Genomic DNA, 22,204 nt, shown 5'->3' with positions numbered 1-22,204 from the left:
CTAGTGGGAGTACACATTAAAGATATTAGCTTTGTCCACGCTCGCAAGACAGTCTTCCTCTTCCTCTCTAAGAGCTCAGGATCCCTGTATAAACCTGTCACATCTCACATCCATCAGGAGTGTGTGTCAAAAGCAGCAGGAAGTTGCATGAACTTAACCAGCATCACATCCTGTTCTGGAGACAGAGATGTCACAGCGATGACAGCAGACGTGTCACATGTTGCGCTGCAACACTCAGCGAGCATTTCCTGGCAGGCCCCAAAAGGAAGAAAGAGCTGAAAAAAAAAAAAACCCATGCCAGTGACCATAACAGACAAGCTGTCTGATGCAATGGAGCTTCAGCTCAACCAGCTGCTGTAGCTTCACTTTCCTCATAATGTGATCGATTCCATGTGATCGGATTTGTTTGAAAAAGCAGGAAGCATTTTGTGTGGCTTACAAAAAGGAGCGAAAATCGAATTAGTCATCTTGCATCTGTTTATTTCTGAGAACGAAAGAGGAACCAGTACTTTAAAGCCAAAACTCCGATATTGCCGTTTATAACAGTACTGCACTAACAGATGACGATCTCAGGGACCATACACGTTGACATATGAGAGTGTGATAAATAAGAGTGTCAACCAAAGAGCTAAAATCAGCTAGAAAATGATGCAAACTGCAACATACATAGAGGGTGGTTAACCGTGGACTTGCAGAGACAGTCATTTACATCCTCTCCTAAACATTTTGTCTCACGAGGCATAGATATCTGTGCGTGAAAGACTCAAGTCTTGGTGGCAAAGGCACGGTGAAGAGTGGAGAAGGAACAACACAACCATTTTATACGCAAATATAAAAACAACATGGCAAAGTTAGTAAAACTAAAGCCCGGAAGAATAAAAGTAAAGAAAGTCGAGGCAAATGTTGTCGTTTAGCTGATGTCCATTCAGGGTTGGTTGCCAGTTAGGGTTAAAAACCCTCATCATGGATAAGACTACCCAGCTCCATTTTATAAAAAGCATATATTAAGTCTATATCAATATACAAAAGAAATCTCCTAATGGCTCATCTATTTCACAACACTCAAAGCTATGCTGTAAAGCTCAAGAGTTCTGTTCTAATTAACTTAATACTGACAGTATTTATGTAGCGTAATTATCAGTCCTTACTCAAACATTTCAGCGCTTACACTGTGTCACCACCATCGTGTTGTGTTCATCGCAGGAAATAATCTTTTGGAGTTGATATTTCTTCATGAATCATTTGGTAACACTTTCTGCTGTACTAGTAAACAGATGATAAAGAGTGGCAGGAAATGTGTGAGAGAAGAGTATGATGAATAGATGAAGGTCAAACTGGACTAAAATCTGTGTATTTTTGGAATAAATGAGAGCGGAAAGAAGAATTGACTTTATTTCAAAGGGAGTCCAAATAACCCACAACTATTTCACGCTGTGACTAATAAGCATTGCTTCCACATGTTGCCCCTTAAACAACGTAAATGACTGATGCTCAAACAGAACATCCCTAAAGCATTTTTTGTGTTTCAGATTATCCACGGATGACTAAAGCAAAGAAGCAGATAGACATTGGTTGGCTTCTGCCACAGTCACTAAAATTCCTACCAATACCATTAGCCCAAACTTGAGTCAGATCGGTGTTGCTCCTCTCCCTCTCTGTCTTTTATGGCAAGTCCAATGTTAACCTTCTGATTTATGATCAAAATACAATAATACAGCAAGACATTTAGCAGTCTCACTCAGAGCAGCCTGATTTGATTCCACTGAGATTTGCATTTTCTTATGTTTACATGGCTTAAAACTGGTTGTATGGGCCCTCGGGTCAGGCCAAGTACATTATAGCCAGGGGTGCACATAAGTGGTCTGCAGGTGCGCATTTGCTGTCTTAGCTGTCACCAGATAAGAAGTTGCCATGCGCGTTTGCGTACATAAGGTTTTCTGGAGGAGGACAGACATTTGTTTAGAACTCTTAAAGATGTCAAGAAGCTCCTTTAAGCAATTACTGTGATGTTCCTCCACCTCCAAAGAAATGTCAGAAGGAGTCCGAACTGCAAAAGAAGCACGTATTCTCGGAAAAGTGGTTGCAGGAGGTGAGCTGGCTTCAAACAAATGATGAACGCACAGAGATGTGGTGCAGAATGTGCCGTGAAAATCCCACTCTAGCGGACAAAAACAGTGCCTTTTATATGTACGCAAACGCACGTTGCAACTTCTTATCTGGTGCGCATCTTTTATTTTGACAGCGAATGCGCACCTGCAGACCACTTATGTGCACCCCTGGATATAGCACTTATTAAGGCTTAAAATCATCATTAAATTGACCTTAATTTGAAAAATCAAGACAATGTTAACTACCCTGTTAAGTGTCAGCTACTCTGGCTGTTTTTTTTTTTTAAATGGGGTGTTTAATAAAAGTCATCTTGTGATGACCAAGTCTTCACTAAAAGCAGTAATTGTGCTGAAAAAAATCAAACCGAATATGAATAAATCACTGTTTTCTGCACCACAATGCCCCCTTTGTTAAATCCATTACCCTCTTAGGCTGAAATACCTCGGAGAGGTTTTAAGAGAAGACATTTAAATATCATCCCCTACATGAAGCGGACGGCACAAATATTAAGAGGACAACTACCCAACACTGTGGGTTAAATGCGGCCTCCTTCCTCCAGTGTGACATCATCTGACCCCACAGTATGCAAAATGTAACTGGATTCCTCTGTCTGGACAAGGCAGGACTGCAAATGTACACACACACGCTTTCTTTTTGCCTCTGGAAATGTGCCACATTACTCAGCATATCATTCGCCATGGCTCTGTAATCATCAGTACAGGCTGAGTAAGGGTCAGATTTATTCTGTTTGGATCAACAGCAGCGGATTAAAGAGCTGAGTCACTCCTTGGCTAGACCTCAGCTCCTCTCTCTCTAAACCCTGCATCACTGTATAAATTTACATCAATAAATGCAAAGAAAAGGCACAATTCCCTTTGGGAAAAAATTTACTGTCCATTTCAGTCATGTCCTCACAGTGTCAGTCTCTCTGCTGCTTTTTGCAGTCATGTATGATCTCATTCATTTCTCTCATAGTTTGTGGTAGGACTGAGGGATTGAGCATGCACAGTAAGGGAGGTACAACGGTGAGATGAAAACAGCACATGGTTCATGACAGCCTACTGCAAATACATTGAAAACTTCCCAACATGTGTTAATTAATCTAAAATTGTTTTCAGACAAGTCGGCATCTTCCATGCAAACGACAGCCGCAGCGATCTGCTAGTGATCACAGCAAACACAAGCAGGTTTATGGTACAGCAACCTCTTTGCAACCAATTTCACCTAGCAACAGCCAGCAACCACTCACCAACAGGTCAGAGAATGCACATTTTTCCATAGCAACCAGATGTTACCAGGTGGCAACAGAAGAAACTTTTGTTTTTTTGTGTACTAAATAGAAAGGCTGGGGAGCCCCCCACCCTCACCAAAGGAATCACCCAAGTGGAAACACTGACTACTAAGATTAGTTTTAAGTATTCAGCAGTATTCAGTATTACTCAAGCAAAAACTGTGGACATGTAATAATGGAAGGTTCAGTACACAGGGTGAAAGTCAGAATAGAAGTCAAACCATAATAATAGTTTCCATTTGAAAGATTTTTGTAATAATGTTTTAATTTTTAATTCATTTTCTGAGCTAGCGGCTCATCAGGCTTTTTTTCAGTAATGTCAGAGATGAGTGCGATCGAGTGTTATCTCTGGTGGGAGTGATAATTGCTAAAACTAGGCAAATCGTATGAAATATTTACTTCCTTTCATACATAAAACTTATGATGCTGATCATTACTGGATTAGTCAAGACAACTTGTAATCTGTGAAACTAGCAGCCCGTCTTACTCACAGTTTGCGGCATACTTCCACATTCATACCAGTCTATGTCAAATAAGCATACACTTTTGAGTCAGGTCCTCTTAATCATTTGACAGTTGACCTCTTAATTTCTGTTCAGTACCTTCTACCCACTTGCTTTTCCATCATTCCCACAGCTCAGTCTTTGTTTCTGGCCTTTTTGTTACCTAATGTAAAATTACAAGACCTACACAACCTCTCACAATTATGTTTGTTCCTCATGCCCAAAGCAATTTGTCTAGAACATGAAACCATGCACACTGATCGGAGAGAAACATGACCTGCTTGGTAACATCTCTTAAATTAAATGTAATTGCTGGTTTGGCTTCACAGACAACAATTTTGCAGACCCTCTGACTAAGCGGGTGAAATAATGGATGTCAATGTTAGTAGTAGTGTTCTTTGAGATTATGGTCTGCTACAGGAAGCTATTACCACACTGCCAAGGGGAAGTCATACTATAGTTATTGACAACACTTGCAATGTACTTCTAGCTCTCTGTCTATAACCAGATGATAAATGCAAAAAAGTCAGCTTAGCTCAAACAAAAACACATAGAGGAACAGGAAGTATTGTGACAAAGCTTGCATCACAGGCTCTGCGTTTATACTGACCACAATTTTTAAAAAAAAAACCAACTACTTATGGTATGAGCTAGAGATGTTGGACTGCTGAATATTTTACTTTAGTTACTAAAACATTATCACGTGCACACACGAATCATGTGATTCCATCATAATCACATACAGCTTTTAATAACTTTAAAAAGTTGGTAAGCAGAGTTTCATCTGTAAACAAGACATCACAGCACACATAGAGTTTTTGGCCTTCCACCAAAAAAACCACCAGAAATGTGATAGATATATTTCTCACTTCTCTTAACTGAAGCACTAATTTAGGGCCAGAACTATCGGGAATAGCCTCAGACTCCTTGCATTAAGTACATGAGGACCAACTGTTGTTAGTTGTGTAGAAACCACCAGAGTTTCATATTTTAGGTCTGATATTTGACTAGGCGTGGGAAAAAGATGCCAAAGAAGGCAGCTGAATGACACATCACACGAACCTTCACTCCCAAACATCCAGCTCGCTCTATGGCTCCTCTCGAACACCCAAATTGGGCATGAAATTATTTTTTTCAAGGGGCACACAAGTTTTGCAAATTTGATGAGACCTCCCAGCGAGCACTAAAACTGCAGTTATAGCTCATGGAGAGCGACCTGGTCTTTCTGGTTGAAAAACACTGGATGGCTGTTAACTAAAAGGGCTTTTGGTTAAACTGCAGCAGCTGAGGCCTGAGGAGAAATACTGAGGACAGTAAGTCGACACCTGACAGCCGAAGAGGCCCTCTACACAATGAACACAACGGCCTGACTGTGTGCTCTGACTATGAATATCTGAGTGTCTTTTCTTCTTGTCTCCTGGTTCAGATTTTGTAATTGTGCAAATCTGCTTGTCTGCAGGGGTCTTTGTGAGCGTTTGGCAGTTAGCATAGGCTCCGTGAAAAGTGTCATTCTGCACATGGTAGCCTGATCTCCAGAAAACGCCACCTGTTCAGCGTTTGTTGCCTAACCACTTAACTAGAATTACATAATTGCTGGAGAGAAAACAATCTGTGTTGACAAAATGCCAAGACAGTTAATTTTGGATTTGGTGCCAGCAAAGTTTAATCACTGTGTTTATCATTTTTGGCTTAGGCTCTTTAACCTGCATCTAACACAGCGTCCCTTCTTTGGAATGATCATAAAGCTAATCCCAATTATTATCTCCCCATTTCAGCGTTAATTTAAGACCTTTTCAATGATGATCTTCAATGCATTTTTTTTAAATAACTACATTTCTATCAGACTATAGGTAGCTTTTGTTGATTTTACATTTCTAACAGTAGCTATGGGCACAAATGAAACCCCAAAAAAAAATCTTCAGAAATTGCTCAAATGAAACCAACAGGAACCATACGGCCCATTGAATGGCACACTGGGTGTTTGAAAAGTAATTTAGAAAATGCAATTCAAAAACAACAGATAAATACTATTGACATTAGCCTCTAAGCCGGTAATGTGAGCAGGGAATGCAAATCCTTAAATTTTCCTTAAAAATCTGCCACTGAGAGGCTCTTGAGCAAGCCATTTTCAGGAAGGTCCAGTAAGCTCTTAAGCTCTTTTCCTGATGCTGCCCTGCTTTACACTCATGCTTTTGCAGTTTCACTGTTTACTACTGTACGCTGTAAAATATAACCAGGGAAACTGGGGGCTCTGTGACCCGCTCATGGGCAACATTGCTGTAGCTGTTAAGGCTAAACAGAGGGTAACTCAATCACGTCTCCAGGGATCTGAGCTGGAAACTTCCCTCCAAGTGTTCTGCTTCTCTGACCTTTTGGGTCCGCTGTTGCAGCTGTAATCCAAAACGCCTTTAAGTTGGATTCAGTTGGCAAGGTTACAAAAAAGTAAACATCAGCAAGCCACTGCGATCAGTACACAGTTTCAATGCACCTTGTGCAATAATCACAAGCTTTCATCTGCAGATTTGTATTTCTGGGCATGAATTTTCATGTGTACTAATGATGTCTTCCACTTTTAAAGGGCAGAAAGGTCCACATGCGGAGGCTTCGTGGGGTTTTGCTGCTCACACAAGAAACCTCAGTCAAAGTGCTACAAGAATAACAAATCTTTCCATTTCATTTGTTTTTCATTTATTTTTAAAAGTGTTATTAATTTCAAATATGTTACTGTTGGAAGCGGCTCAGACAATAAAAACAACTATGTCAGCGTCAGGCTATTAAAGACGACTTGTTTTGGTTGGGAATTAAAAATAACTTGATTAGGTTTAGAAAAAGATTGTGGTTTGGTAAAAACAAAAAGTTTTTCGTGACTTTTAAAGGTCGGTTACCCTCAGTGACACATCTTGGCTGAAGAATCTAGGCAACATATGTGCTACGTGCACAAAATATACCTCCTATTAGGGCTGGGCCACATACCGTTCACGGTAATACCGGTATAATGTTAGGCAACGATAGGAAAATGAAATATCGCGATAGAATGGGAGTAAAACGCGCATGCGCAGTGCCTTTGTTTTCATACGCACATGGCCGATTGTTGAGTGACACAGATGAACCAGAATTGGTTTGTAAAAATGGTGCAACTTCCGTGATGTGGAACTGGTTTGGTGTTTGTCCGTCAGATACACAACAAAGCACATTTTTTTGCAGAACATGCAAGCGGCCGTCTGTTATTGTCATATTTGTCGGACTAAGATGCTCTTAAATCTGGGAGTAATCTGGGTCCTAAACTCCGTATGCTTCAGGTCAAACAACACTGCAGCATCACTGTAGAGTTAAAAACTGTCTAAATTCTTTCATCTTTAATAAAACGATCAGCATTGCTGCTTTACCAGGTGTAACTATAAGTTTAACTTCCAGGCATCCATGAAAACAAAAGTTATTACATTTAACGGAGTTAGAAGTTAGCAGGAAGCTAGCGGAAGTTAGCTCGCTAGTTTCGCTAGTTACCTAAGCATGATATAGCATGTTCTGACTGAGAGATTTCTGAAAAAATTCAAACGTACAGCTCTGCTATCACTTCCAACATAAATGAAGACAGGAAACTAAACAGCAGTGACGTTTGTAGGGTTACTGAAGTTGGGCTAGCTGGTATATAATGATGTGCTACGTGATCGCTAGCGACACAGCTATGTTAGCATAACATAAACAGTGAAGCTGGAGGACGAACACTAACACTTTTCCACTTATAAAAGTTAACGTGAAGGTTCCTCATGGTTAGAGACAAATGCAATCGCATGGCAGGATGCTGTAAACGGACCAAACTTCAGTCAGGAGAACAACTGAGATAATCCATCCACAATACGAGGTTAGTCATTAATATACTGCAACAACATGGGAATAGAGCAGCTGCCAGAGAATTCAACATTAATGAATCAATGGTACAGAAGTGGAGGAAGCAAGAAGAATGAGTTTAATAAAGTTTGATTTATCTGACTGCTTTGTTTCGCTTAATGTGCCTTATAATCCCGTGCACCTTATGGTCCGAAAAATACGTACTGCACACTGCAGTTTAATGTTGCAAAGCACCTCTTTTTAACTTCAGTGGATATTATACATGGTTATGCTCAGGATATGTCAGCCCATTTCTACTGGAAATGCCTTTTGGTTAAACTTTCAGCAAGGAATTTGCATTTGCACTGTTACATTTTTATAAAGCTTTAATGTACATAAAAACCAGCTTCTTGTTTAAGTGAAAATAAATGGAAGGTTGTCTTTTTGCGCTAGTAATGTTGTGGAGTTGTATTTTGTCTTGCATCAATTATATCGTCGGTTATATCGTTATCGCAAATTTTCAAATATATATCGTGATAAATATTTTTGGCCATATCGCCCTGCTCTACCTCCTATTGAAAATTTTCAGTTGTTGTGCTGCACAGAGTTGTGCTGTCACAAAACAACATGTCAGTTTATATCTATAAACACAAACAAATAGTTCTCATGATTATTTCACATTTTTCTATAAAACTGGGCAAGCAATTTAACAGCAGCCCGCTTAATTTCATACCCATCACGCATGGCTCGGCTGGCCTCGGCGGACCAGATGATTTAAAGCCTAAGGCTGTTTATGACTGTATCTGTGTTTCTAGGTGAAATGAATGCCAACGTGGGCATCAAAGGAGGGTGCCAGTTTTCGGGTAACATGTCTGGACAGCAAGTACTTGAATCTTTTTGCTTGTCCAGGGAAACATAAAAGCCTCGCTGTGCCCTGCAGTCGTGCACTGAAAGACATGTTGGCCTTTTTGTAAGAAAACACAGCTGTGCATGTGCACACAAGCACTCACCCACACCCTCTATACGACTTCCTTCTCTCTCACACACATTAAAACCTTATGACTAGCCCCAAGCAAAAAAGTGTGCCCATTCCCACAGTTCAGCATTAAGAAGAGCAATGCAACCTGTTTATTGTTTATTAAAACCTGTTTATTACACCTGTAATTAACTTTCGCTGTTGAGACTTTAAAATATTCTAAACTCAAGAGATAATCCCACGAAACCTTTTCTTCTAAAAACACAAATACAAGGCAATACAAAGTTAAAGAGGAGAAAAGATCCTGTGATTCAATACAAAATTTAAGATTCTATGAAAATTCTCACAGGCCGTTTGCAGATGTAGGTTTAGCAGGTTGGGTTAAGTCACCCGCATGTGGAAACAAGGAAACTACAGAGGGAGATGAACACTGACACAGATGCAACTTCAAAACAGATCACGTTGATTTATTGGAACGTTTTAATAACACCTCATATAAGTTTAACAAAAATATTAGTGAAAATATTAATTTTCAATTTAAGAATTTAAAGCTTTGTCATTTCCTTATTTCATTTAAATACAAGCCTATAGCAAGAAGGATTTGAATCCTGGCAGCTTGCTCCTGCATGTTCTGGCTTCTTTGTACTGGTCAAATACATGCATGATTGCCTGACTGGGGAAAAGTGCTATATCAGTGCGTTTTTGCTTCACGTCGTTTTATTTTTGTACCCTTAGATTAAAGATGTAAAACTGTCACAATAAGCTCAAGACTGAGCTCAGTAAGTTACAAAGAGATGTAAAATATTAACAACGTCCTTGAAAACAATTCAATTATCCATAGCACACAAAATAAGAGTGGAAGTAAAAAGCAAAATGTAATTTATTCATTCGTCCTGAAAGGTGACCCTAGAAATTATTTGCTATTCATGTCGCCTACTGCAAACTGTTGACGTGCCTTCTGTCAGTTATTCTTTACTAAAATGTTCACAGCCTACAGAGAAGCATAATCCTGCCCTTATGGATATTCTGGCTTGGTTTGTTCAGGTTTGAAGTATTGTACAACTAGCAATTTTCTGATTAAAAAAAAAAAGCACAAGACAATAAAATACAGAAGAGTAATTATAAGGACTTAAAGCAGTTAAAGAGTACAAAAAGCAGCAGGGACTTTTTTAACTTTGGGGTATAAAGGTGAAAAGGATGGAGGACATGTCAGGTATTAGTTCTGGTTTCGGTGACTTTTGCGACAGAGTCAGAAATATACACGGGGAGGTTAAAGGAAATGATGGGACTGAACAAGAGAAGAGAGCAAAGCAGAGAACAGAGAGTAAGAACATGTAAATTGCAGAGCGTGGCGTGAAAGTGCAGACTGTCATGTCACTGAATGATAAGCCAATGTGGTGTTGATGATCTCAGAAGACGAAGCCACAGCATGATAATATCATGCGCTGTGCATTTTTAATGGTCTCGGAGCCTTTTGCATGTGAGACTTTCCTGTCTTACATGCAGAACACACAAATACATGCACCAACATGTTCAACCACATGTGTGCTGCATTCAAAACTTCCATTTACTTTTATTTGTCTTTCTACCACCATCTGTAACTACCCTGTAATGAAATCTGGCATTCAACGTGACGATCCGAAGCACAAACAACATTTCTAATTAATCAGTGTTGGAAACTGTTCTTGGGTGGGTTTAGAGTTCTGCATCAAAGCCCAGCAGCCCCTACACCTACTGAGCAACATCACTGCTTGCGTTTATACTTGTGCGCTGGTGCAATCACAAGTGAAATAGGGCTAATCCTGTTGGACTTGGAGGTAATAAATATTGAACAACAGTTTTACTACAACACAGGAAGGAGAAAGACTTCAGAGGTGATGGAGCTAAACTATCAGAGCGATGAAAATGGGAAAATGGCATATGTCTATATTGGAAGAACGCTAGCTTGTGCATTAGCTTTGTGAGAGACACTTACTGCCAATTACCTTGTGTTGAACTGTGATTATGTTGCTAATCAACATATTGTGTTTGCACTGCATATTAACACCAAGCGGATCTAGTTGTAGGCAGCTGTTTTTGATTTGTGTCGACATGTAGTTACTTTTCTAGGAAGGTGCACCAAGCACAATAATCGAGCATCATTCAGCAGATTTGAATGATGATTCTAGGGCTGTGCAAACTGATAACGTTTAATTTCAATTACAATTTTGGCTTGTTGTCAAATATGTTCTTATTGTTTTCTTGTAGAGCGACCGTTTTATTTCCAAGGAAACTCCCTGCCAAGCTGCAGCACGTTAGGTTCAGTTAACATTTTCATTGTAATGAAAGAACAAAGAAATCCACTTTTGAAATTTCCATAACTCTTCTATTCTTCCAGAGTCTGTAAGTAATCCTGTCAATTATGATTTCAGTATTGATCAAAATAATTGTGACTGGGATTTTTTCTATAATCGAGCAAACCCGGGTGACTGCGAAGATGCAGTGAAGCCTGAAATATAAGTTATTGATGTCTGACCATTCATTTAGATAAAGGCCTTAAAACAGCTGCCAGGATGCACTGTCGAGATGTCTGCCAAGTGGCTAAACTTGCTTCCGGACGGATGTCGCTATAAATCAAAATGGGATAAGGTCTGTAAGTTGAAGGCACAAAGTCGGCGAGTGAACGTGTGTGTGTGTGTGTTAAAATGGACAGGAGAGGGTGAGGAATAATGGGAAGGTGGGGGTGGGGTGTGCAGGACCCCATGTTGTAGCCATGGTGAGGTTACTAAGACAAAAGGCTTGTGTTTGAGCAAGGACAGCAATCATTCTGGTTTATTCCCTGCAATGCTGAGTTCTCACCAGCTTTAATGCTACATATGCATTTCTACAAGGATCATTTTTGACAAGAGTAGACTGCATCAAGCATTTAACAGGCTCTATTATTAGTTTACTGCTCTGCTTCAGGAGAAATCGTTTTATGACTCTTGCAGTTATTAAAAAAACAGGGGAAAGAATCCACCAGTGGCTCTCGCTTTTATTTGGTATCTCACAGTGTGGACAAAACAGATTCTCCTCAATGTGAAGACTGAGCTTCTTTAGTCTTAATCTTTATTGTAACACAAGCCTCGATCTAACTTTAATGTTTTTGAATTTTTATTATTCGGATGTGGTATAAATGTCCAAACCAGCTACAACAGGTTTGCATAAAAGTCAAAGAAGATTCTGCCACCTCTAGAAGTACCTCAGCGTTCCAGCAAGCGGTATAAACAATAAACACCTAACTGCTACAATCCAGCATGAGTTGTGCAATAAATTATTGTAACCAGAGTGACCTAATGAATGAATGAATGAAAGCTTTATTTGTCACAAGCAGTCGATCCCTTACAGCAGCGGTCCCCAATCCCCGGGCCTCGGACCGGTACCGGTCCGTGAATCTTTTGGTACCGGGCCGCAAGAGTTGAGGCTCAGGTGTGAAATGTATAGTTTTCAGGGTTTTTAATCGGTTTTCAGCGTTATTTTGTTATCATTTTTATCGTTAACTCAGTTTTCCTGGGTTTTTTCACGTGTGTTATGAATAAATCTTCTTTTTTTTCAGTACCGGTACTAGTTTTATTTTGTTGTATTTATCCGCGACACCTTAAAGGCCGGTCGGTGAAAATATTGTCGGGCATAAACCGGTCCGTGGCGCCAAAAACGGTTGGGGACCGCTGCCTTACAGTGTCTGAAATGCTTCTGTTCAGAGAATGGTTTATCATTTTTAATCTTCTTCTAATTTTTAAACATTAGCAAGGAAGTATTTCTAGACACGTCTCGACACAAAAGTACTTTAAGATGGCAAGAACAGAGGAAGTGACATTTAAAAGCAACACTCCCTTGGTTCTACATTGCTACATCAGTGTTTCCCACTGACTGTACTTAGATAATTTAATATGCTATAAAATGATATATAAACTGGGGCAATAAATGATGGAGCACTAGTCAGCTGCTTCTCCAGTTAGTTTCTTATCCAGTCTATGGACTCAAAGTCCATGGTCCTGGACTGCTGCTTGCAATCGTGGTACTCTGTGAACTTAGTGTAGTGTACTATCTTTCTATATGGTGCAGGTTCCAGATTACTGCCGGCAGCTGCAATCCAAGACAATGGACTTCAAATCTGTTTGAGCAATGGATCGGACAGTAAAGACAGCTCAGAGCAACGACATCCTTACAAGCCACCCAGCAGGGAAAGACTAGACTGGAGACACTAGCAAGTTCAATTTAGCATCCTCTTTTAAAATAAGAGCAAGAGGACTGCATAATTATTAATCAATAACAGTGTTGTCTTGGATGGATTAAAAAAAAAAAGCTACTAAAAATTAGGGCTACAACGATTCATCAACATACTCGATGACGCGGAAGCAGAATTTTATTGTCGATGCGTCATATACTATACCACATAAATGTGTTTTTGTAACTGTAATATACTGCAGGAAGCTATGGTGGCCATTATCGCCCTTATCGTCTGCCAAGACTGCACTCAATACCAACGAAGAAGAATGTCTTGATGCATGCTCAATGATCCAGGTAAGGAAATCCCAAACAGTTAATTCTGTTCATCAGGACAGACAGTGCAAAGCAGAGACAGCACTACTGCAGTGCACAAGCATTTAAAAACGCCGCTGTTGTGCCAAAAAATGATCATCTGCTTAAAACTGATTTCCAATGTTTTTGTGTGTCATGTCTTTACTTATATTGGTAAATAGACTTTGGTGAACATGATTTACAAAGTGATTATATATAAAATGTAAAAATTACCTGTTTTCCAAGTATCTTATGACTTTATGTGTTATTGTACCTACATTCAAACGAATCCGGTTCTTTTTGGCCACATAAGACATCTTTTTAAACCTATTATTATATTTGTTGCAATTTCTGCGATCCTCTTGGTCAGATTACTCTTAAAAATACATTTTTTAACATCAATGAGACATTTTAACTGGATAAATAAAGGATATAAACGTCACTTTTGGGCTTCCACCTTTTGATAGGAATGCTGTTTGTGGCTCAAAATGACTTGATAGGTCATTTGACATTTGTTTCACAAATTATAGGCCAGAACGTTATTTAGAGCAGTTTAAATACGGGCAGTTAATATTTGGCAAATACTAGAAATCAGTTTTTGGCAGAAAAATCTCTTTTTGGCAGCTAATGAGTGAAATGCGATTGTAAAACAATAAACAGAGATAGCTACACTGTCTCCTAGTTTGTTTGTTTAGTTTTTACACACATTAATATTATAGCGAACCTTTTCCACCTAACATTAAGTAGCTAATCTGTGGGGAGAGAGAGAACAGGGTGATATTCACAGGTGGGTAGACTTGAGGAGGTGAGGCACTGGAGCCTAGAACAGGTTTGCCCACAGGAAGAGGAGATAAGAGTTATTGAAATAATTGTTAGATAAGATAAGATAGAACTTTATTAATCCCTCGGGTGGGTTCCTCTGGGAAATTCGATGTTGACTAATCGAAGAAAAATTGGCAGATTAGCCGACTACCAAAATGATCTTTGGCTGCAGTCCTGCTAATAATGCACTTGTTGTCAATTCATAGAAGCACTGCATCTAAGTAAAGTCTAATTCGCCCATTGAATGCTCGTAGATTTGTACACTTTCACAGGAATGCTGTTTGTGAGCCTAACTTCAGGTCTTACACTGCCTAGATTCCAGTATATCATTCTCCACCAACTTCACCATCATATATTTCAGCTCCTTTCACTGGAATGAGTCTGATCCTCTGATATATCCTGAGTCAGTTAGGCTAAAATTTGTCCATTATGTCTGAGTGTACTGAGATTGGATGCTGTTAACGTTAACGTCCTTGGGATGTCAGTTGCTTTTTCACTAAGCAGGTTTCTCATCAGTAGCTACTGATACACGTCTGCAACCCTTCAAGTTTACATGTTTAAAAGCTGTCGTTTGTTAGCTACACTTCTAAAGGTCTTGCATTCTTATTGTGTAGTGCAGCAGTCCAAATCTTCCACACGTTTGCAATAATTAGTTATTACCTACAATCCCTTTGTGAAAAAGACAAGACACAAATAAATGTTACTAAGGGCCACCACCGGCCTCGGGTCTGCACTTTGAGAACCCTGGATGCAGGAAAATCCAGTGAGAGACACTACTGGTACTGGAAATATTTGCACCTATCTAAACAAAAGATATACAGGGCCTGAGGCAGTGACAGCATACACTTTAAATAACCTTAAAAAGCAGGAAAGGAAGTATTCAGTGTTTTGTTAGCTGCACTAAGAGGAAGTGGTCTTTGTTAGACCTTCACATCCAAAAAGAGAGGCTGCTTTAAGCTGGGTGCCCTTGAGACAGAGGTGGGGATATTCTGCACAGCTGCTCAACTGATGTCATAGGACATTAGAGAGGTTCACAGTAATTACAAGTATGTTTACAAACACTAAAAATTGAATCAAGAACAACTCAAACCCAGTCTGCCAAAATCCCACGCTGCCACAGACACAGAAGGCTATCAGCAGGATGGACCAGGCTAGCCTGACACAGCAGATTTTCCAATATTGAGCTGCCCACTGAGCTTTCTGTCGCGGTTTTATTAAAGTGGAAACTGGGCGGGCCAGACAGGGTGGAGGTGATGGAGTGGAGGTGAGGGTTGGCTGGGTGGTCTTGCATCAGATGCATTAATTATTGATCAGCTGAGAGCTGAGGGGGGTTAAACATGCGCAATGAAAACACCGGTGGAGGTGAAAGTCTAATCTTCATATCTCCATCCTGGACAGCATGTGTGTCCAACTGCACCCTGTCCCAAATGAGCTAGGGGAGATTAGCGCGTCTACGTCGCTTGCTTGATTGCAGCTGCTCTTTGCACATGGCAGACTAATCTCCGGGCCCGCGGGCTGACGGGGGTTATTATGACCAGCTCCTTGAAAAGCATAATAAAAACCTAAGTGCAACCTCTCACAGACAGACGCCTATGGTTTTTAATTATCTACTTACATGGTCCGGGTTCCGCTCGTTCCCAGGCAGTGCTGTGCGTAAAGACATTTTTTGTCCCTGAGTGAGCTTCGCCGTCCAGGAGAGAAAAAAAAAGTCTGGGTTGTGTTCACACCGGGTGAAAAAAGAAAGAAAGAAAGAAATGCCACCCCAGACTAGCCTGGCTGTATGTAGATAGAGGGGGAAAGGCTTCACTTCTCATAAAATCCTCATTGTCACAGTCCGCGAAGGCAGCACAGATCACCAAGACAGTGATCCAGCTTAAACTGATGCTTTAAAAAAAAAAACTGAACCGGTTGGCTACATCCACTTCATGTCTTTATGGTGTGTCTGCCTCATTTGAAGAAGGAAAACCAACACTGAACCCCCCACTTAGCGCTTCGCTTTCCCCCAAATCCCCTCCCAGACGCTATCCTCTCATCTCTGTTGACACGGTGCTGGATAGTTAACAAAACAGCCCCTGTGGTCACCGGTTTACCTCCACCTGCATCGTCTTCTGCTGAGAAAGGAGGAAAACGCGCACAGCCGGTGGAAAACACAGCAACCGATAGGGGCTGATAAGAGGAAACAGAGGCGAGGACTCAGTGTCCCTCTGGCCACCACGGTCTGAATTCAGAAGAAAAAAAGCAGGGGACTTTGTGTGTTCCTGTTAGCTTGCTGAATAATTCTGGGGGGCAGTCCACGAAGACGCAGTCAGTTTAAAAGGAAGCAGGAACCGGCTGAGGCAGCACTTCTGGACGCCGGGAGACGTTCAGGGCCCGGGTAAATAAATCAATGTATTGAAGAGAGCAGGCGGACGTGCAGCCTCCCAGTGTGTGAGTCCTATGGTTGGTTCTTCCTCTCTGTCCAGTCCGCCCTTGGCTCCTCTCCTCTCCTCTTTGATTTGGTTAAAAGTGCTGCAGCGGTAATTGAAGAAGTCGCCGGCGTGTGAGGGCGAAGATACGTCTCCGCTGGGTCACGAACACACCATCTGTTTTCTAAGAAAGACGAGAGAAGAGCGGACCTCTCGCCCAGTTCGCCTCCCGAAAAACAGTGACAAGAGAAAGAGTGGGGAACGTCAACGGTAGGCAGGGCTGCTGCCTTCCACGCACGCGCACACAGACACGCGCTATTCTCTCATCTGTCGAGCTGCCTTCAAGTACCCCGCAAAAAAATCTGTCTTCCGGCAATCTATCAGAGCTCGGAAAATAAAGATACTTGTAGACCCATGGTAAACTTTCCAGGATGAAGAAAAGCCGCTGTTTCCTATAATTTTAGGAAACAGCCGCTATGACTTTATGTCCCATACAGATATATATATTGTGTTAATAAAGGTTGATTAAAAAAGGCCTGAAAAGTGTCTTTTATCTGCATTCCTTGTAATGACCAGCAGGAGACAACCCTTACCTCAGTGAACTCTTTCCTGGTGCGTTTATGGGCTCCGTCGCTATTTTCATCTCATATTGCATAGAAAATTAAAAGGTTTGGCCATTCTGTGTTTCACATAGGCCCACGACTAACGACTCACTGATAGTGGAGTTTTACAATCAGGTTCACCACTCACATATCACATCCAGTTTCAAAACACTAAGATGGCAGTGGTGAAAATGCTTAGCTCTGGGCTTTATAAACCAGTGGGTGACTTCATAATGCGTAGATACATCCTTTGTAGCGTCTTACAAAATGAAAAATAAATAAATAAAAGTTCCACCATTTAAGTTTGAAACAGAGCCACGCAAAACGTACGAGAAACTCTTAAAAGTAACTCGTGAGCTAAGAAATGACATCTTTAAGTATATACAATCTAAACCTTCAAAACAAAAGAGAAGTCAGAAAGAAATGTAAAAGTTATTTAAATTCTTTAAAGCAATATGATATGATAATAACTAATAAGTGTGAGGTGGGAAATTAAGCAGGTTTCTGGCTGAAAACCTCTCTTTGTTATGGAAGCAGCAGGCAAGACATGAGGTGTTTTAAATGAAATAAGTAAAATCTTAAAATCAATTCTAAAATTTAAAAAAAAAAAAAAAAAAAAAAAAAAGGACAGCCATCGAAGAATAATTAAAACTGCTGATGACTGTGGAAGACTCATTATTGGTACTTCTGCTCATTTATACTAGAACATGGTGCAGCGATTCAATCAGGCAAGTCATTATGAAAAAAGAAATATTTACAGTGCGAAGCCGCTTGAAGAAATGGAGGCAGGGCTAAAAACTGAAAGTCAAAAGAATTTCAGCACACCTGTGAAACACCGCCCCCTGGTGGTGGAAGGTCGGGTTAAATTGTATAGATAGTATTTACAAAAAGTACCTTTAAAAATAACATTTATTAGATAACAAGTACATTTAAAGTAAGTTTTAACAAATTACACACAACATACAAAGGGCTGTTTTATATGCATGACCCACAGACACACTAACTAATGACTATAAATCAATAGTGAGTGAATTTGTTGCATTTCCAAGCCTTTCAATGTGAGGCACAGAAATGTGTGTTTGTTTGGCACACGTGAGAGGACACTGGTTGATTTGTTGTTTTCTTAAATATCTAAATCTGCAGCCAGCCTCTGTGAGGCAGAGGGAAACACTTGAGAAAGGACTGTGAAAAATAAATAGGGATAAGGCAAAGTTTAATCCCTCTAGCCTGTAGTTTTCCAAAAGCCAGAGCTTTGCAGAAACTGGACCCTAAATTTTGGGGACTATGTCGAGAATACGGCTTCTAAAAAGTCATTGAACCACATTATGGTGACTGACCTCTGATAAATTGAGGTCACCATCCTATACACTAGTCCTGACCTATTATGCCCCTTTCTGGCTGTAAATGAGAGCTCGAATAATACCCTTATTTCTGTGGTTGCTTGAAATTTGAAGACACTCATCATGCAGGCTGAAATATTTACCCAGATAAGTTAAGCTCTGTGTTTCATGTGCATGCAAAGCTAAAACAAAACACCACGTTTCCAACAGCATCAGAACACAACACCCTTCCCCCCCAGTGTGCATGAAGGCACAATTACTCCATTCATACAGACATGCTTGTGTGTGTGTGTGAGAGACAGAGAGAGCAGGCTAATATTACCAGAAATCTGTTTCTGCTTTTGCTGAAAATCACAAAGGAAGTAACATTTGTTGATAATTTAAAGTATGAATTAAACAGCAGGTCTGCTCATTGTTAAAAACAAGTAAAAAATAACAATCGAAAGGAACAGCTGCTGCACGTCTCCTGTGATATTTTTGCTGTTATTGATTAACAGACAAGAACTATTAGCAAATAAAATTGTTTCATACTAAACCTGAAAACATGCCCCCTTTAAGAGCTCATTGACAGATAATCAAAATCCCAGGAAATCAAATATGATCACTTTCTATGTTATCCTCTATAATCAAGCTGCAGTGCACTACAGCATTATATTGATTCATTACTGGTTTTGAGGGCATTTTCTACCCCACAGTGGAGGCTTTGAATTGTACTGCAGACCTTTTATTGTCATCCCTATGATGTAAAAATGTCATATATGCACAAATAGTAGACAAAACTTTGAATGGGAGATCTGAGGAGTTTTTATGCTTAGAGCCAGAGGTAAGCACGCCAGGATGCCTCCAGTATAAACCAAAGCATCTAAACCTCTTGGCTCACACAGTCTTTAGAGGACATGACATGGTCATCGCCCAGCTCACTTCTGATCACACGTAGAGAGAGAAGCCCATCTTATGCTTCTCTACACTGAACCCCAATGATCACCAGTACACCGTTTTGTTTTGTTTTCAATTTAAATTCACATGTTTTATCTCGTATCATGCTGATTCAATCAAAGCGTCTTTACCTCCTCTGTGAATCGTCTCTACCGCCGCAGAGATAATGAGGAAAGATTTGCAAAGAGAGGCATCTGCAGCAGAATTCAAACCCGACACTTTTATGGAAGCTTGCAAATTAAATATGAAAACAGATATATGCACCAAACAATATAATTCAGGATTTAATGAGCTCATCTGCCCAGGAGGGGGATGTGTGCAGTTTAAAGCCGGTTACTGCTGTTTGTTTTTGCTAAGCAGATTTATTGCTGCAGTGTGTTCACAGAAAGAGCCCAAACACCTTTTTTCTAAAGCTAATGCAGACTAAGTCCTGCAGCAAAGCCTGCATTCATGAAGGTTGTAAAGTTCAGTTTTTGGTAAAGCCATTTAAGGGTGTACTCTTTTCTCCCCTTTAACACTTTAATCTTTACTATGACCTTTGTGTTGTAGAGGGTGTGGATGGGATTGGACTGAGAGTATTATTTTTCTATTTTGATTTTATTTTTTTGCTGATGTTTGTACACTTTAATCAGGAGTTTTCTGAATAGTCTAATAGCAGCGCTGACTAAAGCTTGTAGTGTAATTTGTCATTCTTTTGAACACTCCATTAAACTACATTAGTTATTACTCTAATTTAAGACAGTTAAGACTATCTTTATCTCCCAAGGTGTCACGTGTTTACATTTTGAATTAGAAGCACAAACCTTACCTGGACTGATCTGGACCTGTTGGAGCGAACCCAGGGCCTCATCCTTCCTCAGCACTGCTCCTTCCTGGTTGAGACTGAGCGCTTCAGTGACCTGAGCCCCTGCAGACTGAGGGCCTGATACTGTAAGGGAAAGGTGAGCAGCACACAGGCACATTCACTGGCATCCCTCGGAGAACAGAGGCAGAGCTGCTGCTGCAACTGCACGCGAATCGATGCTGGAAAGAACAACCAGAGCAGCAGTCCGTATTTCCATGGAGAGCCTGTACTCAACGCAATGTCACAGAGTATACCGGCAGCATTAGTGTTACTGCTCGGTCAGCTGTGCATAAACCTATTAGAGCAAAAAAAAGACAAAAACAAAAGTGAATGTGGAATTGTCGATATATCTAATGGGCTACGGAAAAGGTGGCGGTGGTGGTGTGTGAATGTGTTTCTGTGTGGCGTGATGGGCTTGTTTGTGTGTGTGGATAACAGCTAGTGATTTGTGCTGCTCTGAGCACGTCAGCAGGGATCAATACAGGCGGTGACTCATGCTCGCCCCGAGGGCATCAGAACTATCACAACATCACTCATAACCCAATTGTTTCTTAGTCTTTAACCTACTTCTTATCTTAATCCAAAAACCAGTAGATAACCCCCAAGATTTGGAGTCTAGGGTCTAAAGCAAGAAAAAAGACAGAAGGACAAGATAGAAGCACAGTTCTGCAGTCATACAGGCTTCTTTTTGTCTACACATGTCAAAACCATTTCAGTCTCACCTCTCTAACCTTGTCTCCAGCCTCTCAACCTAAGCTGTCCCTCTGATGTACTCATTTCTAATCCTGTCCCGTTCACTCCCAATAAAACATTTTCATCTGCAGCTCGACCGCCTTTGTTTTTGTCAGTGCCACCATCTCCAAATCACACATCATAGCAGGTCTCATTACCATCTTCTCCTTCACTCTTGCTGCTATCCTTCTGTCACAAATCACCCCTGACACTCGTCTCCACCCTCTTGATCACCTCTCTTGTGCATTGCTCATTGCTTTGGATGGTTGACTCCAGGTATTTAAACTCCTTTAACTTTCTACACTATCTGTGCTCCTTGCCTCTCCAACCTCTTCTCAGTCACACATGTATTCTGTCCTGCTTCTACCGACTTTCATTTCTCCTCCCTTCAGAGCATACCTCCACCTCCCCAAAGTCTCTTCCACCTGCTCCCTACTCTCACTAAAATGTGATCTGCAAACATCATAGTCAGGACTTTTCTAAGATTAAAAATCAATCAATCAATCAATCAATCAAGTCCAAATTATCTCTTTGAACTTTAAGGCAAAACAGTGTGGAGTTCTTTCTGCAAACCTAAGACTCATTTATACTAAGTACAAACATACACTTTTAAATTGTTTCACTACATTTGATTATTGTTTTAAAAGAACCCCTAAAATTCACATTGTAACATATAAAATGTATATCATGTAATAACATGTATTATATAAGGTGTATATTATAATATAAATATTTGTTCCTGAGGTGTATTGACAGACTGTACAAAAAGAGAATATTAACAAATGATCATTAATCAGTATTTTAAAAACTGTGAAACTGGGAGGTGTGATTTCTCCCATGTGTGATATGAAAAATATTCAGCCTTCTTTAAATCAGCGTATAAACATTACTGAATAAAATATTTTCCTAAACCTGAAGGCGTTCAAAAAAAAGAAGAAGAACCCAAACATGAGAAGCAAAACAAACAGACTCTCCTTATCTCCTCTTTGGTAGGAAGCCAGCTGTAACAAGTTGTTTCTCTGCCAATCCCCCACACTTCCTCCCACGATACCCTGGACTGTAATCTGGAAGGGATTACAGCCAGTCTGACCTACTGTACAGCCCTGTGGCTGCTCAGGCAGTCGGTGCAGCACGGAGCTCATAGCCAGCTGCTAAATGTGCACACTGACGTCATTTACATGGATTTAAAAGGAGGCACCAATGAAACAATGAAAAGCAGCCACCGGGGAACAACACTGGTCTTTCTCAGTAAATTCACAGAAAGAGCAGTTTTTAAC

The 22,204-nt window shown here is 40.4% G+C and overlaps 1 protein-coding gene across 6 annotated transcripts in view; it reads right to left on the bottom strand.

Annotated features, from left to right (window-relative positions):
* The window catches only part of mark4b (MAP/microtubule affinity-regulating kinase 4b), a 60,505-nt gene extending 40,135 nt beyond the window's left edge, over positions 1-20,370 (bottom strand). For 4 of the 6 annotated variants that reach the window (XM_005932611.3, XM_005932612.3, XM_042224852.1 and 1 more), the window contains exon 1: positions 15,684-16,782. In XM_005932611.3, the coding sequence (XP_005932673.1) occupies positions 15,684-15,731 (48 nt within the window). In that variant the 5' untranslated portion in view covers positions 15,732-16,782. Of the gene's footprint in view, positions 1-15,683; positions 16,783-20,159 lie in introns of those variants that run through there. The other 2 variants (XM_042224850.1, XM_042224853.1) reach the window with 2 other exon arrangements.
* Between the last annotated feature and the right edge of the window lie 1,834 nt (positions 20,371-22,204).

Source organism: Haplochromis burtoni, unplaced genomic scaffold (assembly GCF_018398535.1).
Source record: "Haplochromis burtoni strain Fernald_Lab_line unplaced genomic scaffold, NCSU_Asbu1 Contig_153, whole genome shotgun sequence".
Lineage (NCBI taxonomy): Eukaryota > Metazoa > Chordata > Actinopteri > Cichliformes > Cichlidae > Haplochromis > Haplochromis burtoni.
This window is presented reverse-complemented; position numbering and strand designations above follow the sequence as displayed.